This window comes from Callorhinchus milii, unplaced genomic scaffold (assembly GCF_018977255.1).
Source record: "Callorhinchus milii isolate IMCB2004 unplaced genomic scaffold, IMCB_Cmil_1.0 Scaffold5, whole genome shotgun sequence".
Classification (NCBI taxonomy): domain Eukaryota; kingdom Metazoa; phylum Chordata; class Chondrichthyes; order Chimaeriformes; family Callorhinchidae; genus Callorhinchus; species Callorhinchus milii.
Window position 1 is genome coordinate 26580793 of NW_024704746.1, and position 21535 is coordinate 26602327.

Genomic DNA, 21535 nt, shown 5'->3' on the forward strand with positions numbered 1-21535 from the left:
TGGCGACTGACCCAGACATGAGAATGCATTGACAGATGTTTAATGCTTAACAGAACCAAAGTAACCCAAAGACAGAGACTCGACTCGGAGAATGAGCTCAATGTTAACCTTTATCATTTGTTGACAGTTCTCAACCTCCTTTTTTAAATTTGTTTCGGCCAGTTCTTTGGATCGCTGGTCCAATCTCAGTCTTTTTTCGAGGGTGAACTTGTCACATTTGAATGCTAGTGAGAACCGAAGAAATTCAGTCTGCAATGGGGGGGGAAAAAAATACATTTGAGGGATTTGAACATACAAAGATCGAGTGAAATAAATAATAATCCTTGCATTTGATATAGTGCCTTATCACATCTTCGAGACGTCTCAAAGCGCTTCACAGAATATACTGTAAAGTGAATTGACTTTATAATTTGTGGGCGAAACGCGGCAGCCGATTGCGCACAGCAGCGTCCCACAAACAGCCGTGGGTTGAGTGACAATATTATCATTATTATCTGTTTTAGGCAGAATGTGATGAGATAATTATTACTTTCGACGTTGAATTAAGCTTGTATTTCCAAAAGGTCATCCTTGACCAACTAGGTGTCAATCTGACTCATCTGTAAGACAAGTCTCACCTCTAAGTCAGAAGGTTGTCAGTTCAAGCCTCAGATTGGACTTTTGTGCACCTCAGTGACCCACAAGCCATGAAAGAGCAATCTTAGCTGGGGGATTGTTGCCCAGATCATTGGGAGGAACACCCTTCTCTTTCTGAATACTGCTGTGGGATCTTTAACGTTTACCTGAACAGACACACAGCACCTCATCCTAAGTTTATCAAGTTCAAAATCCCGACATGTGGCTCGAGCATACAACCTTCAGACTCGGAACCAACTGAGCCAGGCTGACAAGTTACATCTAACCATGTCTGTTTCCACCTCCCCCAAAGCAAACCAACAGAAGAAAATTGCTGCGTATTAAGTTTTTTTTGTTGCTGATGAACGTCACATTTTACATTGCAAAAAGAAAAGTGAATTCCGTACTCTTTCTATTGAGATTTTAGATGAGTGTAAAGTATAGCCGAGGCCAGGGGAACGTACCTCAACCTCTTGTTCAGTTGCAGATGCTCTGGGGGGGAAAAAAAGAAAGATCAATAAACACTCTTCAAATTTTGTCCATTCTACAATTCCAATACAACATTCGCCAGACATTGCAAATCGTTTTTTTTTAAATGAAAAGTTAAACAAGTTCCACAAAAATAATAATACAATAATCCTTGCATTTGATATATCCCCTTATCATGCCGTTGAAACATCTCAAAGTGCTTCACGGGACACACTGTAAAGTGTAGTGGCTGTGTGTTTTGTGGGCGAAACGCAGCAGTGTCCCACAAACAGTTGTGGATCGAAAGACCCCCTTTTTTTTTGTTAGGGGATTATTACCCCCGGAAAGCGATCTAATAGCTTCATGGGGCAAACAAAGCAGGTGATTGTAAATTCGAACGCAGGTCTGTGTTGAGTGAGCAGATCTCAACAGTGGCGGAAGATCGTGCCATACCTCAAGGGCTTGGATTCGATGGCATAACACAATCCTGTCTCTGCCGCACAGAATTCAAAGCAGAAATTTGCATGAATTTATCTCAAACATCAACTGAAGGATGATTAAAAATATAAAGAGACTCTAGGAGAGGGCAGGGCAGGGAAGATATTAATTTTGCATTAGTCCTTACTTCTGCCATAAGGTCCTTTTCAAGAGATCTTTAGTTTTATCGGACAACTGAGTGTTATCTGTTGAGAGAAGAGTTATAGGATTGGTTGTGTGTACATTACAGACAGAGCAACATAAATCACACAAGGTTAAATGATAATCCTTGCATTTGATACAGTGCCTTATCACGTCTTTGAGGCATCTCAAAGTGCTTCACAGGATACACTGTAAAGTGAGTTGACTGTATGTTTTGTGGGTGAAACGCAGCAGCCAATTGCACACAGTGGTGTCCCACAAATTGAATCCTATTATAGAGTAGTTCTCATTCCCATCTTAAATTTTCTCCTGCTCAGATGCCTGGTTCCTAAACAGCACACCATTCCCAAATCAAAAAGACATGAAGATATACAACTTTTAGAAAACCAACACACTTTCAGTCCCGACAGACAGCAATTAATTGTCTTACCTTCAACAAACGTAATTCTCCTTCCAGCGGTGCCTGGCGATTCCTTGGAGCTCAATTCCTCTTCGGCTCCATTTTTTCTGACCACTTTCTAGATATGTTAAGGAGAAATTAAAAGTTACCATGAAGAGAAAATTAGAACGTAAGATTTTGTTGGCGAAAGCAGACCAAGGTGCATCCAATTTGCCTTCCACCACGATCCTGGGAGTCACTTGACATGTTGTGTCCCAAACTATATACTGTATCCCCAGATATTATTTCCTAACAGAAATCTGGTTCATTTGTTCTTGAAAGAATCGACACTTTCTGTTTCCACCGTCTGTCTGTCTCCCTAAAGAGCCTGGTCCCTACATTTACTACTCGCTCACTGAACTAGTGTTTCCGCAGATTGGTTCTGAATTTGCAGCCTCTCTCTGCAGAACACTGTACACGAGAACCAATTCATTGGATTAAAATACTCACAAGACACTTCTGAAGAAAATAAAGGACAGTTAATGTTCTCTGCAACAATGCAGTGTTTCCTCAAGTCATAAGAGAAAGTAGGCTGCTTATCTCACCTGATTACCATAGTCATATGATTGGAAACATGTAGTGGGGTGGTAAGATTTGGAGAAAAATAAAAAGGAGAGTAAAAACAAAGCGCCACAGGAGGATAAACCCGGTCACTGCTCTTTATTGATTTCAAGATCCTCACTAGCTTTCAAATCCCTTCATGCCCTGGCACCTCCCTACCTACCTCTCTGACCTGCTCACTCCCCAACCCACTACCCGTTGCCTCCGCTCGACTGGCTCCGGACTCCAGTTTGTCCCTCGTGCCCTCCATTCCACCATCGGTGGCTGCACTTTTATGCCCTGAAACTCTGGAACACTCTTTTTCAATCCCTCATCTGCCTTGTCCCCTCCTTCCCCATCTTCAGGTCGCGCTTGAAGACCCTCCTCTTCGACCGTGCCTACAGTCACCTCCCACTCCCCCCGGCTCGGTGCCGTGCTCCACCACTGTCAAGCGCTCTGGAACCTGCCCTGCCTGAGGGGATGTTGTGTAAATACAAGTTCTTATTATTATGGTATCCATTGGGGATCTGTGGTACAACCAAGGCAGCATTATATCTAAGGGAGGATACAACAGGCTCCCTGCTTAAAGGGATAAATAATAAATGGTGGGGAAATGGGATTAAAAGGTTTGCCATGATCTGATCACAAAATGGCAGAATATCTTTATGGTCTACTTCTATTCTTATGTGTTTGTAAATTAGTTCTTACTCAAGATACCAACCTCGGAGAGGGTTTGACCAGCGCGTACAAGAAGTGACGAACCATCTGTTGAAACAGAAATAATTTCAAATCATTTCAAGCACAAATCATAGAATCACAGAAGCACAGAGGGAGGCCATTCGGCCCATTGTGCCGTACATGCTAATGTTTTGTAGACAGACATTACAAGCATGTCATACCTTGTAAAGAGACACCCACAGGAATTCTAATCGAGTTCAAAATGTCTGCACTTCAGTAAATAATAATCCTTGTATTTGATATAGCGCCTTATCACATCGTTCAGAATTCTCAAAGCGCTTCACAGAATATACTGTAATGTGAATTGACTGTATACTTTGTGGATGAAACGCGGCAGCCAATTGCACACAGCAGCGTCCCACAAACAGTCGTGGATTGAATGACAATTGTTCTTGTAGGGATTATTACCCCCGGAAAAGCAATCTGCCAATCGACTGACAACCTGGTTCCTACTTACGGCTGTGTAAACAGAGGGGTGTGGAGTAAGGAAAATTCCTTAACGTTTCGCCCTGCCCGGAAATCAAACCCAGGTCCTCTCGCTTACGAACCATTAAGTGAAAATGAATGGGAACGGATGAGATCACATTTCGCCCACAAAATATACGGTCACTACACTTTACGGTATAATCTGTGAAGTGCTTTGAGACATGTCGAAGGTGTGATAAACAACAACAAGCAGTTATATAGCGTCCTTCATGTGGAGTAGCGTCCTGGAGCACTTAAGGCGCTATATCAAATGCAAGGGTTATTATTATTATTATTGGATGGACCAAAGGGCCTTCTTCCCCCAGATCAATCTTGATCACTTTGGTAGGAAAGTCACAATGCTCACATCAAGGTTCTTACCTTCCAACATCCTGTTGGTCTCCAGGCTGTCATGCAGGGAGATTTCCTGGATGGCTGTTAGATTCTCACTAGACAAAACGGTACAATTACAATAATGTTTCAGTGCTCAGAAATGTACAGGGATTATTATTGCAAGTGTTTTCCCCGAACAATACACTTAAAAATCTTACCTGGGAGGACTGTAACGAGAATCCATGGTTTGACCAGCAGATGCCTATGAATAAGATGTACATAATGGTATTTTAGCTTCAAATATTATTTTGATATTTGCTATGAGAAATCATTTTTGGTATTTCAGGTTCCGTCACAGTCTGACAATTGGAACATTTTGTTACTTTACACACAAATTATATTTCCTTGCAGTAATTTCTAGGCTTCTGTGCATTTTAATAATAATCCTTGCATTTACTAATCTTTGCATTTGATATAACACCTTATTATTCATGGAGACATCTCAAAGAGCTTCACAGAATACACTGTAAAGTGAATTGACTGTATATTTTATTTGTGAAAACGCGGCAGCCAATTGCGCACAGCAGTGTCTCACACACAGTTGTGGATTGAGTGAACAAATTATTATTATGGAGGGATAATTAATTCCAGAAAGCAATCTGCCTATTCAACTAACAACTGGGTCCCTACTAACTGCTGGTAAACAGAGCTGTGTGGGATAAGGAAACTTGCCTAAGGTTTCGCCCTGTCCGGGATCAAACCCAGGTCCTCTCACGACATGTAATACTGCCTCGACTTCCTCTTTTGAAATGAGATGCTTTCATGCATGAGAATTGCAAAATTATATGCATTTGTGTGTGTGTGAGTGTGTGTGTGGTGGTGTGTGTGTGTGATGGTGTGTGTGTGTGAGTGTGTGTGTGTGGTGGTGTGTGTGTGTGAGTGTGTGTGTGTGTGTGTGTGAGTGTGGTGGTGTGTGTGTGTGAGAGAAACTCTTTTCTATTCAAGCAATAAATTATTTTCATGGCTGTGTGTGGGACGCTGCTGTGCGCAATTGGCTGCTGTGTTTCGCCCACAAAATATACAGTCAATTCACTTTACAGTATATTCTGTGAAGCGCTTTGAGGCGTGTTAACAAAGTGATCAGGCGCTATATCAAGTGCAAGGATTATTATTAATAATAAGAGACCAAAAATAACAAGGCAACCACAAGGAAAAGATTTTTTAAATGTAAAAAAATCTTATTACAGAAATTAATGGCTAACAATACAACTGCAAATTTATTCTGCCGTTTAAAAAACTTGACAACCACAAGTGATTCAGTTCAGGGGCTGTATAACATACAAAAACAATTGAGTGGCAGAAAAAGTCTTAGTGAATAATATTGTGTTTCCATAAACTCGTTAGCAGTCTAAGTGTCAACGTTTTGCCCACAAAATGCAGTCAATTCACTTTACAGTATATTCTGTGAAGCGCTTTGCGACGTCTCAACAATGTGATAAGGCGCTATATCAATGCAAAGATTATTATTAACATTCAGTATTCAAAGTGGTTAACACACTGACAAACTATACCCATAGAAACACAATGTTAATCAGTAAAACAAATAGTTAGTTTGCATTTTTGAGAGACTGAAGGAAACGACACTGGATAATTGTGCAATAAAACCAAACAGATGCAGGAAACATACGGAAGATCAGCCTCTGAAAGATAAAGATGATTCAGATCTGAAAAAACATTAACCTTTCATCTTTGTTCTGTCAGACTAAGCTCTGATGAAGGTCACACATGAAACATTAACCTATTTTTTTTCCTCTTTCATACGCTGATCAACCCTCTGAAGTTTCCACTTTTACTCTGATCGAATGGATTATAAGGGCCCCGATTATAGGGCAGTTTCTAAACGCTTAGAAATGCTGATATAAATAGAATACATTTAGCAACTGTATTTTTACGGTTAGAAATGTCACTAGCTATTATAAGCATTTCTTCCACTCAACAACGACAACTTGCATTTACCCAGCGCCCTTCACACGGGGTAGGGTCCCAGAGCGCTTGACAAGGGCAGAGTCTGACCCTGAGCCAGGTGCGGGGAGGGGGTGACCGTAAGCACCATCAAAATGGTCTTCAGGCAGGATTTGAAGGTGGGGAGGGAGGTGGTAAGGTGCAGGGATTGAGGGAGAAAGCCCCAGGGCGTAGTGGGCTCCGATGGCGGAGCGGAGGGGAGGAGGAACAAACGGGAGGCTGGAGCCAGCCGAGTGGAGGCAGCGGGCGGTGGAGTGGGCGGAAGGGGTAGGGAGGGAAGTCGGAAGGCATTGAAAATGAGTGAGAGGATCTTGAAATTGAAACTATACACGTTCACCAGTGTATGTGTATGTGTGTGGTGTGTGTGTGTGTGAGAGTGTGTGTGTGAGAGTGTGTGAGAGTGAGTGCGCGGAAATGGAGAGAATATTTCAAAATGCAATCTTTCAGCAATGACTACACAATCCAGACCAGTTGCTTTACTGTTGCATCAAGTCATTATTAAAGAACGTGCAGTCACTCTCATTTCAAAATTAAGGTATTACCAGACTCATTACTTCTGCTTTTTAAAAATATATAATGTGTGCGCACATATTTCCGTTTCATTTTTAACTTTGCTTGAATAGTTTGCCCACACAAATATTCCCTTGGAGCAGAGAGAGCGTGGGAAGAGAATTAACATAACCCATAACTCAGGCCAGTTCAGTTCCTGCTATGAATGAAATCACCACTTCATCACAACACTGCGTTGCAATAATAACTTGATATAGCACCTTATCACGTTGTTCAGACACCTCTAAATGTTTCACAGGATATACTATAAAGTGTAGTGACAGTATTTTCTGGGTGAAATGCACAGCCAATTGCACACAGCAGTGTCCCACAAACAGTCATGGATTGAGCGACCAAATTATTATTAATTTTTTTGATTATTACCCCCAGAAAAGCGAACCGTTAATCGACCTCAACCGGGTTCCCACTTACTGCTGGTAAAGAGAGGCATGTGGAGAAGGAAACTTGCTTAAGGTTTCGCCCTGTCCTGCCCCACCCGGGAATCAAACCCAGGTCCTCTCACTTGCGAGACAAGTGCTCTAACCACTAACCTACAGGACTTCCTTAACACTATATGGTAAGGGATCTGTCTTCGGTCCCAGTTCTGACATTACTACAAATCGGCACAATATCAGATACACCAGCAAAGGACACTAACCTGTTTTAGAGACGTTTCACTTGTACCAGACACAGAAAGCTCTATATCTGTTTGGACTCCAACTGAATACTGCTCACACCTGCCAGCAAACACAATGTGATATCAGTGTCATTTGCATGTTTCAGCTTAAATAATGAGCTGAAGATGGTATTCAAGCAAAACTGTAGGAGGATCTTCAACTCTGAACACGAGGAGATTGATTTCACATGAGAACCACAGACACTTTGCATTTGGACAGGTTTGTGCATAATGTAGTTATTATCCAACCCATCAGACTGATTAACAAATTAGAATGGAAATCATAGCAGAGCGTAAACCCTACATGTCAGCATTCGCCAAGGCCCCTTTATATGAAAGAACATGGTTTGCATTGCAAAGTTTGGTTGACTAGTCAAAGCAATGGATGTTTTGAATTGGCTTCTGGCACTGACATCCCGTGCTATGCATCAGCCCATAAGTGCGAGTCCCAAAGGGCTAGTTTCTGCTCACTCAGGTCACGGACCGTTCATGTTATAATATTAATAATAATTTTTGCCAACCTGCGCCTAACCATTGAGACGTCTCAATGCTCGTTACAGGGTATACTGAGAAGTGAATTGACCGTATATTTTGTGGGCGAAACATGGCAGCCAATTGCGCACAGCAGCGTCCCACAAACAGCCGTGGATTGAGTGCCCAATTTATTTAGTTATTCATTTTTGAAGGGATTGTTACCCCAAGAAAACAAACTGTAGGGTAAGGAAATTTGCCTCAGGTTTCACCCTGCCCGGAAATCGAGTCAGTGAGGTGAGTCACCACTAAGCTACAAGATTCCACATGTTTAACTCCACACACAAAAGAAATAGCGACTTTACCCAGACTTGTTGAATTGTTCATTTGCTGACATCTCTGGATTTTGCCACTCCACGTTGTCAGATTTGGGGTAAGATTCTAGTGTATTTACTGCACAACAACTCCCATTGCAGAAACATGGATAAAAGTTTGGAAGCTCCAAAGTTAAGGCATCTGTCAGAGAAAACAAATATTAACAATTCAGTACATAAGTTATTTTCTTAATCCCAATAAAATGCAACTTTTTAATCCCTACAACGGGGTTTAATATGCAGAATATTCCTGAATAAATTTGATCTCCATTATCTCCAAGGCATGGAAATGGCATTCCAACTTAATCTACTTGGGGGATAAATTTCTACAGGTTCTTTGACATCAGGACATAATATTCAAATTATTAATAATAATCCTTGCATTTGATACAGCGCCTTATCACGTCTTCGGGATGTCTCAAAGCCATTCATAGAATATACTGTAAAGTGACTGTATATTTTGTGAGTGAAACGTGGCAGCCAATTGCACACAGCAGTTGGCTCACAAACCGTCGTGGATTGAGTGACCCAAATTTTTGTTATTTATTTATTAAAAGGGATTGTTACCGCCTGGAAGGCGATCATTCAAGTTGACTAACAACTGGGTTCCTACTTTTTTGTTTATCTTTCAGTAAAAAAAAAACTGAAATCATTTACACAGTAAATTGCAGAACTATCTCTTTGCTTACCCAGCAATGGTGTATAGCAGCTCAGGGCTCCCAGCTTACAAATTGTGCCTTGATGAGTCGATGGGAAAAGATAAGCACAATTCCGTCCTACATCTTGAGAAGCTCCTTCTGACCATAATCTTTTGCTGCAAATTCCCCTCTGCTGTAAGATGACGAGTGATTACTCAAAGCACAACTGATAACACAACCTTACTGGACACTAGTTCACAAAGTTATTTCTTCTTTGCCCAGCTGGGTGTCTGACAAGTGTGGAAATCCATCACCATTACTTAAGAGTTTCCAAACCAAACTGAGAATTCCACGAATGCCACTTACACATGGAAATCTCAGAGAGAGATTGTTGGAATGGAATGAGCTCTCTCTCTCTCTCTCTCTCTCTCTCTCTCCCCCCACCCCAGAGGGATGCATCTTGTTTACCCAATTCCAGAAAGTATGAGGTGCAGGTTGGCAAAAGGCAAAGCTTGGAGACCCCAGAACGTGCGTTGGGGTAACTGCCGGAGTCTGACCGCTAAAGAAATAAGTTAATGACTAAACATTTACTCAGACAGCAGCACTCATGGCTTCTAGAAGGAACAACCACAAATTATAAACCAATAAGATTTGGGGAGATTAGATATTGTGCAATAATCTGAAAAGGCATCAGATACTTCTGTTGAAGTGTCATTGATTCCAGGAAGTCTTCTTATTTCCCCTCCAAAAAAAGCTTTCTGAAACTCCCATCGAATTTAGGATGTAAACGTGGATTAAGAAAATATTACTAGTGTTATTAACAATATATTCCTTGCATTTGGATATAGTGCCTTTCCTGTCAGATGGACGTCTCAAAATGCTTCAAAGCATATAGTGTAAAGTGTAGTGACTGTGTATTTGTGGGGGAAACGAACCTCAAACCACAGAAAATGACAACTGAAAAAGCGCGTTTCAACAACAGATATATTTTTACCCGAGGACTGTGACCTTAGCTTTAGAGGATTATATCTTGCAATGGTGGTTTCTGCTCATAAGTATCATTAGATATGACTTGCCTAATACTTCTGGTGTTAAGTTTCCTTACAAGAGTTTCACTTGAACCTTTGGAACTCCATCCCACAGTCCCTTTCCCTCACCCCCTCCCTTCCCTCCTTCAAGGCCCGTCTCAAGACCCTCCTCTTCGACTGCGCCTTCGATCACCCTCCTACCCCCACCCTCCCTGCCCTCCACCCCTCCTGATCCCAACCCCCAGCTCGGGTCCAAACCCCTGACTGTCCAGCGCCTTGGGAAGTCCTCCCAACATGAAAGGCACTCTGTAAATGTCATTTGTTGCTGTTGTTGAACATGAAAATGTATTTGAACCAAATAAAGAATTTTAAATCTAATTTGTTCAGTACATTATTCACATGTTCCTCTACTTTCCAATTCAGTATAAGTGAGGTCGAAAGTGCAAATCTGCAGCTTGGCAAATGTCCATCTCCCCAAAAATCAACACACAACCTATTCAAATTTTACTGTTTGGCTTTTATGACAGCAGAGATCAAGATTTTTCCACTTTGTGTAGCTGCTGGCAATTCGTACTCTCCGAGCCAAATCCAAACATCATTGGTAACAGCAGACAGCAAGTCTCAAACAGCAAATAACCAGTTCTTTTAAACAAGTCAGCAGACTTATAAAATGTCAAAATACAGCAGTTATTTTTTAAAATTTAATTTATTTTACAGAGCTATCCAACTAGATCCACTCCCTCACTCTTTTCCCATAGTCCTGCAATTTTTTTTCCTTTTCAAGTACCTATCCAATTCCCCTTAAGGTTTCGTCCTGTCCTGCCCCAAGCTATTATCGAACCTGCTTCCACTGACCCTTTCAGGCAGTGCATTCCAGACCATAACAACTCTCTGAGTAAAAACATTCTCCTGGTCTCCCTTCTGTGTTTTTTGCCAATTATCTTAAATCTGTGACCTCTGGTTACCGACCCACCCGCCAGAGGAAACAGTTTCTCCCTGTCTACTCTATCAAAACCCCTCAGAATTTTGAACAATTCTATTAAATCTCCTCTCAACGTTCTCTGCTCTGAGGAAACCAATCCCATCCTCTCAAGTGTCTCCACATAACTGAAGTCCCTCATCCCTGGTATCATTGTTGTAAATCTCCTCTACACCCTCTCCAAGGCCCTGACCTCCTTCCTAAAGTGTGGTGCCCAGAATCGGAGCCAATACTCTACTCAGGCCTAACTAGCGGTTCGTAATATACAGCCAGGACCTACAGCGATATACAGCCAGGACCTACAGCGATATACAGCCAGGACCTACAGCGATATACAGCCAGGACCTACAGCGATATACAGCCTACAGCGATATACAGCCAGGACCTACAGCGATATACAGCCAGGATCTACAGCGATATACAGCCAGGATCTACAGCGATATACAGCCAGGACCTACAGCGATATACAGCCAGGACCTACAGCGATACACACACAGCCAGGACTTACAGCGATATATTTGAAGTATAACTGCACTCAATGTAGCATCAAGTCTTTCAACATCACTGTGCATCAGCGCGAGTCATACCAGCTGTATTTTGTAATGCCCCATTTCAACATCACGAGGACTATTTTAAAGTAATACCAATATCCTGGTATCTCTTTGATATAGTTGGGAGAACATCTCAAAGCGTTTCACAAAATATACTGTAAAGTGCAGTAACTGCATTTGCATAAGCAAACACTGCAGACAAATTGTGCACAGCAATGTCCCACAAACAGCCATGAGGTGAGTGACCAGTTTTATTTGGTGGGGGGGGGAGAGATTTCTGGCCCTTTCAACTCCCTTCTCTTTTTGAATGGAGACATGGGATCTTTAACGTCCAACTGAATAGGCAGGTGGGACCTTGGTTTAACGAGAATATTTCTAGTACCACACAGTGACAATTCTATGGGGAGGGGGAAATGCATCATGTTATGTGATAATTATTACATAGTGCATTTTCACTCCCAGATCTAATACTATTTAACATTGTAAGAAGGGAACTGGCCATTACCTGCCGCTGCAAAGCACAAGACTCCTCTTTGTAAAGCTTCTTTAATGATTGAATGGTTTCTGTGTGGGGAAAGAGGAGGTAAATTATTATTGGGAAACACAACTCACAATAGGCTCTGTTCAGCTTTGAGTTCATCTTATTTGAAGGCATTTGGCTTTGCAGTTCCACACAGCAGTAAGTTCACATATATATACAGATTTGGGAAAGTCACATAGAAACTTACCGAATAAATAATAATCCTTGCATTTGATATAGCACCTTATCAGACGTCTCAAAGCGCTCCACAGAATATACTGTAAAGTGAATTGACTGTATTTTGCAGGCAAAATAAAGCATCTAAATTAAAACTTTTTCTAAAGTGTTTAGCTAGATTTCCATAAAGGTCGATTAGATAATAGATGCATTATTTTCTATCATTACAACAAATAATTTTGTGCATGAGCAGAGAGAGGGATTATCTGGTAGATTAACCCTTCCAACAAAACATGGTTAATATTAATAATAATCCTTGCATTTGATATAGAGCCTTACCACAACTTCGAGACGTCTCAAAGCGCTTCACAGAATATACTGTAAAGTAAATTGAATGTATATTTTGCGGGGGAAACGCGGCAGCCAATTACGCACAGCAGCGTCCCACAAACAGTTGTGGTTTAAGTGACCAAATTATTCTTTTTATAAAAATTGAAATATTGAGGACTTTATGTACCCATCCCTTCATTTAACCCCACTCACACAGGCCTCTCCCTCACACCCCCAAAAAAAATGTCAAGTTACAATTGATTTACATACGATACATCCATGATGGAGGGGGAAGTTTCATTATACAAAATAAACCTATTTGCATGCGGCTTTCATAAGCGATGACTACATGATAGGCAAAGTGGTTCCTCATTGACTAAAGACATCTCCCCTCCAGCTGGAACAACTCACATTAAGAACATAAGGATTTGCTGACAAGAGTTCAAGGTCTATCCAGTTTGCCTTCCTCCATCCTGGCAGTCACTTGACGTGATGCGTCCCAGACTATATTGTTGAGGAGAGGCACCAACTAAGAGAGTATCAACATCTACAATAATAATCCTTGCATTTGATACAGCGCCTTATCACCTCGTTGAGCCGTCTCAAAGTGCTTCACAGAATATACTGTAAAGTGAATTGACTGTGTATTTTGTGGGTGAAACGCGGCAGCAAAATTGTACACGGCAGCGTCCCGTGGGTTGAGTCACCAAATTTTAATTAATTTATTTTTTGGAAGGACTATTACCTCCGGAAAAGCAATCTGCCAATCGACTAACAACCAGGTTCCTATTTACTGCTCGGTAAACAGAGGTGCGTAGAGTAAGGAAACTTGCCTTAGGTTTCGCCCTGCCAGGAATCGAACCCGGGTCCTCTCGCTTGTGAGGCAAATGCTCTAACCAACACACTACAGGATTCCACATAGTCCAACAAAAGTCTCAACTGTTCAAGCCTCTCCACACAACTATAACCTGTTAATCTATTATGCGTTCACATGGTGATTGACCCACGAGAGATTGTCAGCATTTCTGTTTTGTTTTGAGTTTAAATCTTTATTCCTCTATATTCCTAAATTCCCAGAACCTGAAAGCAATTTACATTAAAAAAAATTAAATTTCTCCTCTTATTATATGCAGCATTGATTAATTAAGGGAGGTTAAAATGTAAATAAAACTAGTTTAAGACTGTGCTCACTTAATCCGAGTCAAATTTGCAGAAGAATTCATTATTGTAATGGCCAGACTATCTGGAACAATTCGAGAAAGAAACATCACATTTCCTTTGTTCAGTTGCACAGTTGCGGCACATTCAGGAACGTGGAAAGGGAAATGAGAAGCAAAAGCGAACGTTTCAGAACAAAAGCTCGACAGGTCAGTTTTCGCACCGTACTGTACTTACTTTGTTGCCGGTTTAGGGTTAGTTTAAGCGTTTTGGTGGAGTCTGATAAAGCATTATTTATGGCCCGCAGGTTCCGTTTTTCAGTGACAGCTTCCTTCAGTTCTTGCTGCACGACTTCACTTTCTTTCCAGGCAGAGAGACAGGCTTCCTTGTCAATCATCTGAATAAAGTTCACAAAGAATAGTTAATTGTGTGTTTCTGCTCATATAGTTTCAGCTTCACTGGTAAGATAGACCGCTTATTTGGTCACAACATCGATTGATCTGTTTGTGTGGCTTAGTGTTCAACAAAACAGTTTTGACCTATTTTAAAAAACATATAATATATATATATATATACATACACACACTGTTGTGGAGACATTTCAGAAACAGTTACCAAGTCTATGGTTACAAAACGATAAAAATATACAAGCTGCCTTAAAAAACAATCCGTGACAACCCACCCACACTCTCCTCCCACACAAACTTTTACTTCCTTTAATATTCAAGCCCAAAGAACTCCAAAACAGAAGAGCTTAAGAGAGAGCGTATTCTTCACTCCCTCGACCACATTGAAAAAAAACCCACAACCCTCCCCAAACCTGCGTGCGCGAGAACACGGTGAAGATTGGGAAACAGCCCTTACCTGTTTGTGCATCTTCTCGCCGCGTTGGGGAGCTTCTTGTATCTCGACTAACCTTTCCTCAGCCAAACGCTTTTGAGTTTCGAGTTCACGCAATCTATGGAACAAGCAGACACACAAACAGCGCAACACACAAGCTGATAAGTGACATTTAAGTGTAACCACATCAGGGTGTCTGTGTGCAAACCCCACACCTAAAGGCTCCTCATCCACATGAACAACACCTTGTCATGACTTTTGACATTGAGCCATCGCTCTCTCCCTCTCTCACGCGCACTCTCTCTCCGGCTCATACTTCAATGAAAGAAAAACTACAGAAATAGCGGTAATCCTTGTGATCTATTGAGATACATGTTATGAATATTTCAGTGAACAAGCAACAACAACTTGCATTTATGTAGCGCCCTCCAAGCTGGGCGGAGTCCCGAGCGCTGTAAACCCTTGAAATGTAATCACCATCTTGTATAATTTTGGTTCAAAAGATACTTTTAGTCCATTGACGGCTCCAGAGAATGTTGTACTTCCTGGACCAGCCTCCAGCAAGTTCTCACACCATTTATTTCACCTTTAATGTGGTCTTATTTGCGAGGTTTGCAAAGCAACATGCAAACAGTTGAAAAGTGATTTAACATTTTATATGTATATATATATATAAATAAATGTAAGCAGGCCCCAAAAGCAAAATGTCTGGGGTTTTTCCTCACAGGCTTTGGTCACCTTTAAGCATTTGCAATTCTAAGTCTGTAAAAATTGTAAATTAAATGGCTGGAAGTCAAAAACCAGGACTTGCAAATAGTGTTTCACCTGCAAAATACTTTACAGTGTATCCCGTGAAGCGCTTTGAGACGTCTCAGCCACGTGATAAAGCCCTAAATCAAATGCAAGAATGATTATTATTAATAATAATATTATTATTATTGATAAATAGGGTGGGCCAGATGAAATGGACGGAGGGGAGGGCCGGATGCGGCCCGTGGGCCGCCAGTTGGACCACCCAGAGTCAAAGCATCAGAAGCTTCACTACCCGTGGTGGAGGAGTCACGTGATGTACAACTGGTCAACTGATCAGATCGGTTCAGATGAAGAAGGCCTTTCAGCCCATTTGATCTTGTTCTTCTGGAACATAACCTACTCTACAATCCTCGGCCTCTGCCCCCTCCCCCGCCCCCCAAAAGTTATTTAGAAAAAGGTTGTTTTTTTTTGCATTGTCACCTGGTGGCTTGTTTCTTCTTCCAGTGAAGTTCCTCAGTCCTGCTTCTCCTAAAGTTACTAGCCAGTGTCACGTATTCCTGATCCACCGTCAGCTTCAGTTGCACCAGGACCTGGAGGTTCTGAAGCCACAAGTTGCTTTTTTCCTGTAGGCTCTTTAGAAGCTTAAACGAGACAAAGGGAAGCGGATGTTTAGCGATGACGATGTAACAAGACTTGTGCACCTTTACACTGGAATGTAGAGTGGAGAGCACTGTAATCCACAAGAGTATATGTTTAATGGCATAAAGCAAATCTCATTCTTAGCAATGACCAATGAAGATTGTTAGCACAGCACAGTCATAAGAACATAAGAATTACTAAACAAAAGTCCATCCAGTTGGCTTTCCAGCATCCCGGCATTCACTAGGCATGTGTCCAAACTATATACTGAAATCTACCTCAATGGCATTTGAAAGAATTGACACTTTCTGTTTCCATCATCTCCATAGGGAATCTGTTCCATACCTAATAATAATCCTTGCATTTGATACAGCGCCTTATCACCAAAGAAGAGTAATAATGTCATTAATAACTGCATTCCAAAAAACAAATACAAATTGAAAATAGTACTTAAGGCTACATTTCTATATTTGTTTGCTCCATCTCTTCCCTATCCTGACACAGAGCAACAGCGAGACAGGAGAGAGAGAGGAGAGAGGAAAAAAAAGGAGAAAGAAAAAAGAGAGAGAATCTGGACTTTGAGCTATTTTCATGCAAAAGTGTTTTTTGGCAAGTTGACTAACAACAGAAATAGAACAGTTGACGCAAACTAAAACGTTTGGATTGGAAGAGAAGCACCTAAATAGCCTTGAATTTCTCTCCCACCTTTTGCAAACCACAAATTCACCACTGAAATCACTACAGCATTTGAGTTTTCATCTGAACGGGAGAATTAAACCTATTTAAAGGCCACAGTGGCTGAGATTGAAATCATTCCGTTTGCACAATTTCAAGTGCTCTGGGACGCTACCCTGCGTGAGGGGCGCTATATAAATGCAAGTTATTGTTGTTGTCCCACTTCTTCTCACAGCAAAGGGCAATGATAATAATCCTCGCCTTTAAATATAGCACCTTTTTGCCTCGGGAGATTGTCTCAAATCACTTTGCGGGATTGATTGCAAAGTGTAGTGACTGGCTATTTTGTAGGCAAACAGGCCAGTCAATTTGTGCAAAGGATTTTAGAGGAAACTGCAGAAGTCTGTGTACGTGACCACTCACCAACTAACTGGTTGAAAATAACTGGTTGTTTGGTGTGCGCGGAGGGGGGAGAAACAAGCACTAGTCTGATATCTAACAGCAAGATTGATCACCGTTCACTCAAGTTGAAGCAGTTCCAGTCATACTGTAGCCAGCAAAGCATAAATAGTCAACAACGACAACAACAGATGCCATTTACACAGAACCTTCCATGTCAGGAGAATGTCTCAAGGCGCTGGACAGTCAGGGATTTGTACCCGAACTGGGGGTTGGGATCAGGAGGGGTGTAGGGCAGAGAGGGTGGGGGTAAGAGAGTGACCGAAGGCGTTGTCGAAGAAGAAGATCTTGAGACGGGCCTTGAATGAGGACCAGAATCCAACGGACACCACTTTTAGCTAAATTGATGTAGCCCCCAGCCTGACGATGCCACAATTATTGCAGTAAATTCAGGAAACTGGTGCATAACAGCACAAATCTTTCAGGCTTTTCTTTTTTCATATAAAAAAAACTTTAATCTTACGAACAACGGGGTGAAAAATGTGATGTTGAATTAAATATGCTAATTATATCTTCCCACGCAAAGCTTTGTGCAAAGGTCAGCTCACAGGCTTGTCTATTTTGCAGAAACCATCTCAAACCACAGTGTATCACGTACACAGTGGTTTAAGTAATTTGAAATGTCACATTTCCAAAATACTCACATTAACGTCTGGTCAGTTTCATTGACATACAGTAAGTACAATGTGATCAGAACATAGTCATGTTAACAGACACGGCAGCAAACTGTCCCCTGGTTTGTTTTCTATATAATGAGGTACAAGAGTTGGAGAATTTCAGTGCGATTGTTTCCGTGCCTTCCCAAATTACGTTGGTAAAATTCAGTCTGTGTATGTTGATCTGGGTTGGCGCGTGCGCCTGCATTCCGCAGATTTGCAGTAAAATACCAAATCTTTCGTGCTCGCAGATTGCTTTTGGTTGATATCTAACAGAAGTATTGATAACACTATGAGTTCTTCCTACACCCACCACAACACACAGCCCCCCCCCATTACACACACAGCCCCCCCCACCATTACACACACAGCCCCCCCACCACCACAACACACAGCCTCCCCCACCACCACACAGCCCCCCCACTACACACACACAGCCCCCCCCACCACTCAACCCCCCCCCCACCCCACAACCCCCCACCACAAAATCCCCAGTACACACACCCCCACGCACGGACGCACCCCCCCTCTCCCACCCGCCCACCCACACACACACACACACACCACCCCCACCCCCCTACCTCCCCCCCCCCAGAATATACTGTAAAGTGGAGTATTTTGGGGGTGAAATAGAATGCAACGCAACATGTGAAAACGTAACCGATGACACGAATTCACAACCCAATTTTTTTTGTTATTAATAGTCAGTTGGAGACCTGGTTAAAACCGCCCTCCTGCTTTTACCTTAAGCCGTACCACACATACGCAATGCTCTGCCACTTCAAAAGCTTGAAACATAGCATCTTGTAGAAACACAACAGTTCCTGTCGCTTACCTCAACTTTAGCCTCATTCAGATCTTTGCAACTCCTCTCTGATTCAGCTATTTGTCTCAGCCAAGAGCTCAACGCTGTCATTTCTTCAGAGAGCTCCTTTGTCTATAAAGTGAATCAACACATAAAGACTTCAACAAAAAACAACACATGATGTTTACACAGAACCTGCCTTTCACGTCGGGAAGACGTCCCAAGGCGCTGGACATTCAGGGACTTGGACCCGAGCTGGGGATTGGGATCGGGAAGGGGGTGGAGGGCGGGGAGGGTGTGTGGGGGGGAGGGGGAGGAGGGTGACAGAAGGCGCGGTGGAAGAGGAGGGTCTTGAGAAGGGTCTTCAAGGAAGTTCCAAAGCGTAGGCAGAGAGGCTGAGAGTTTGCACTGTTTTTTTTAATAATTAAGATGTGACAGACTTACCATCCGTGTTATAATCCGTTTGAAGTCTGCCGTGGTTTGCTGTGGGCCTGGAGGCTGCAGTAACAGCTGTACCTCCTTGTCCAGAGCGGTGTCGAGGAAGACCGAGCTACTGAACCATTCCGAAGTATCAAGCTGGTTAAAGAAAAAGTCAAGGGACTTAAAAGCATAGTTGCGAAGTTTTGAGTTCATGTTATATAAAAAGATAAGATGAAAAATATGTTAAAAAGTTTCACCCACAAAGGAAAGTCACTCCACTTTACAGTATATCCTGTGAAGCTCTTTGAGATGCCTCAATGACGTTATAAGGGACTATATCAAATGCAAGGATTATTATTATTATAGACTGGGATTCCCAGATTAATCTTCTAGGGCCCTTATAAACTATACCATTGTAATTTACAGTTATAGCACTTTTAATTTCAGGAGGATGTCATCACTTGGACTGGAAATCCATCTTTTTTCCACCTCTCACACATATAGACAGATTAAGCTGAGCCAGACATCAATCTACATACCTCAGGAAAATGTTGAGCGAATAACAGTTCAGACTGCAAGGAATCTGTTAGTCCAGTCATCTCAGGGCTGTCTTTAAATACCATCCGGGAATGTGTACATCCACTGTGAAGGGGAAGACAAAATATGTGGAGTTCTGTAGCTCAGTGGTTAGAGCACTCGCCTCGCAAGCAAGAGGACCGCGTTCGATTCCCGAGCCAGATGAAACCTTCGGCAAGTTTCTTTACTCCACACTCCTGTTTACTTAGCAGAAAGTAGGAACCCGCTTGTTAATCGATTGACAGATCGCTTTTCCAAGGCTAATAAACCCTTAATAAATAAATTGTGCCCAATTGGATGCCGCCCACAAAATATAGAGTCAACCCACTTTACAATATATTCTGTGAAGTGCTTTGAGATGTCTCAACGACGTGATAAGGCGCTGTATCAAATGCAAGGATTATGATTATCATTATTCAGGGCAACGGAGTGCAAATGAATAGAGCAAGTTATCTCCCTTAAAATCACTGCAATTTTAGTGTATGTCAAGAACATTACTCACGTGGCTAGTTCCTGTTGCATAAGTAACATCTGATTTTCTAAATTATTCTTCTCTGTTCTCAAGGCCTGGAAAATTGCAGTACAGGCATTTGGACATGTATTGTAAGCATTTTTTTATGAATTTGTTTAAAAAAAATAGGATTTTACCTCGATAATTAAGGAATATTCTTCAATGGCACTTGTAAGTTCCCCAACTTGGCTGTTCTTCTGCAGAAATAAAGACATGGAGTTCAGTATATTTAGTTAGTAACTTTGCCAAATCACACCTAATCCTATGTTTTGCGAGTTACGTAAATGCAAATTATTTTTCTGATCAAGACAAATTCTTATTAAGCCCAATTCTTTCTATGACAGTTCTTTTGGAGAATAACTTGGGAATTTAAAGTGCAGAAGGTTATGTCAGCTGATCCCTTGATTTTAAAAGCCAACAAAACTGCTGTATCATTGGAATTTTGACTTGACCCAGTTTTGAAGCCAATGTAGATCAAGTTTTCAAAAAATGACCCTAGAGAACAGTACTGACCTTATTCAATGTTGCTTCTTTCTTATGAATCTGGCCTTTAAAATCATTCAACTGCATCTTGAGGGGGAAATCAATAATGTTCATTGGGAGCATTGAATAGTGCAAGTCATACCAGAGTCATGTTTGCATGTGTATGCCTCCTACAGTCAATGCCAAAAGCTGGTTAATGCATTAAAACTCACATAAGTCTCATCTTTATGAATCGTATAATCACCCAAGTCATACATCCACCCAAGGCCCAATCAGCCCTATCAAAACCAATTAAATTTCTTTGTATAAACTTAATTTCTTTTCAAGTATCTATCTAATAAACTTAAATGTTTTCAAAAAGCAAGTCTATGTGACAACATACTTTGCTGCAAAACAAGAATCTAGCACAAATTTTTGAGTAACTGCACCATCAGGAGGTTGGTTGAGTAGCGTTACTTACATCGAGTTTCTCCTTATCATCAGTTAGCACAGCAATCCTCTTATGTAGATCATCCATCTCTATTGCATTCCCAATATTCTGTAATAAAGACACAACACGTATCATTTATACCAAGGAATGTAACTTCATTTTAAAGTGATTAATTTTAGGGCTCTTTATCCCCCAGTTTCAAGGAGCGCTCCAGTGGTCGTATTGTACCAATAATAATAATAATCCTTGCATTTGATAGTTTTTTCTGGGCTGGGCCCTTGCTGTTTAAGAAACAATTTCCGTCTCAGTGGCTTATTTGGTGCATTTCTTCAACTAGGTAAACAAGCTGCTTGTTTCAGACACGTATGAACACATATGAACACGATCTCGTCCTTCCAGCCAACTTCAGCACAGTACACCTCACGCAATATACGCTCAATTCGCTTTGCAGTATATTCTGTGAAGCGCTTTGAGACATCTCGAGGATGTTCAACCAAAATAGGGCCATTTGACATGCCAAGAATTGGCCCAATATTCCGCATCTGGTAAAATGCAAAGCAGCAGATTTCAAAAACATT

At 41.6% G+C, this 21535-nt stretch overlaps 1 protein-coding gene across 1 annotated transcript in view; it reads right to left on the minus strand.

The window, feature by feature from the left end:
* lrmp (lymphoid-restricted membrane protein) overlaps positions 1 to 21535 on the minus strand; it is a 32815-nt gene that overhangs the window by 5204 nt on the left and 6076 nt on the right. The window contains exons 9-29 of the mRNA XM_007897309.2: positions 20988 to 21065; positions 20558 to 20614; positions 20182 to 20241; positions 20036 to 20100; positions 19497 to 19599; positions 18982 to 19113; positions 18568 to 18669; positions 15784 to 15944; positions 14575 to 14668; positions 13948 to 14107; positions 12031 to 12089; positions 9019 to 9160; positions 8321 to 8471; positions 7467 to 7545; positions 4456 to 4499; positions 4286 to 4353; positions 3423 to 3466; positions 2153 to 2240; positions 1709 to 1766; positions 1080 to 1107; positions 109 to 249 (exon numbers count right to left, since the gene is read on the minus strand). Coding sequence (XP_007895500.2) covers positions 109 to 249; positions 1080 to 1107; positions 1709 to 1766; positions 2153 to 2240; positions 3423 to 3466; positions 4286 to 4353; positions 4456 to 4499; positions 7467 to 7545; positions 8321 to 8471; positions 9019 to 9160; positions 12031 to 12089; positions 13948 to 14107; positions 14575 to 14668; positions 15784 to 15944; positions 18568 to 18669; positions 18982 to 19113; positions 19497 to 19599; positions 20036 to 20100; positions 20182 to 20241; positions 20558 to 20614; positions 20988 to 21065 — 1914 coding nt within the window. The remainder of the gene's footprint in view (positions 1 to 108; positions 250 to 1079; positions 1108 to 1708; positions 1767 to 2152; positions 2241 to 3422; positions 3467 to 4285; positions 4354 to 4455; positions 4500 to 7466; positions 7546 to 8320; positions 8472 to 9018; positions 9161 to 12030; positions 12090 to 13947; positions 14108 to 14574; positions 14669 to 15783; positions 15945 to 18567; positions 18670 to 18981; positions 19114 to 19496; positions 19600 to 20035; positions 20101 to 20181; positions 20242 to 20557; positions 20615 to 20987; positions 21066 to 21535) is intronic.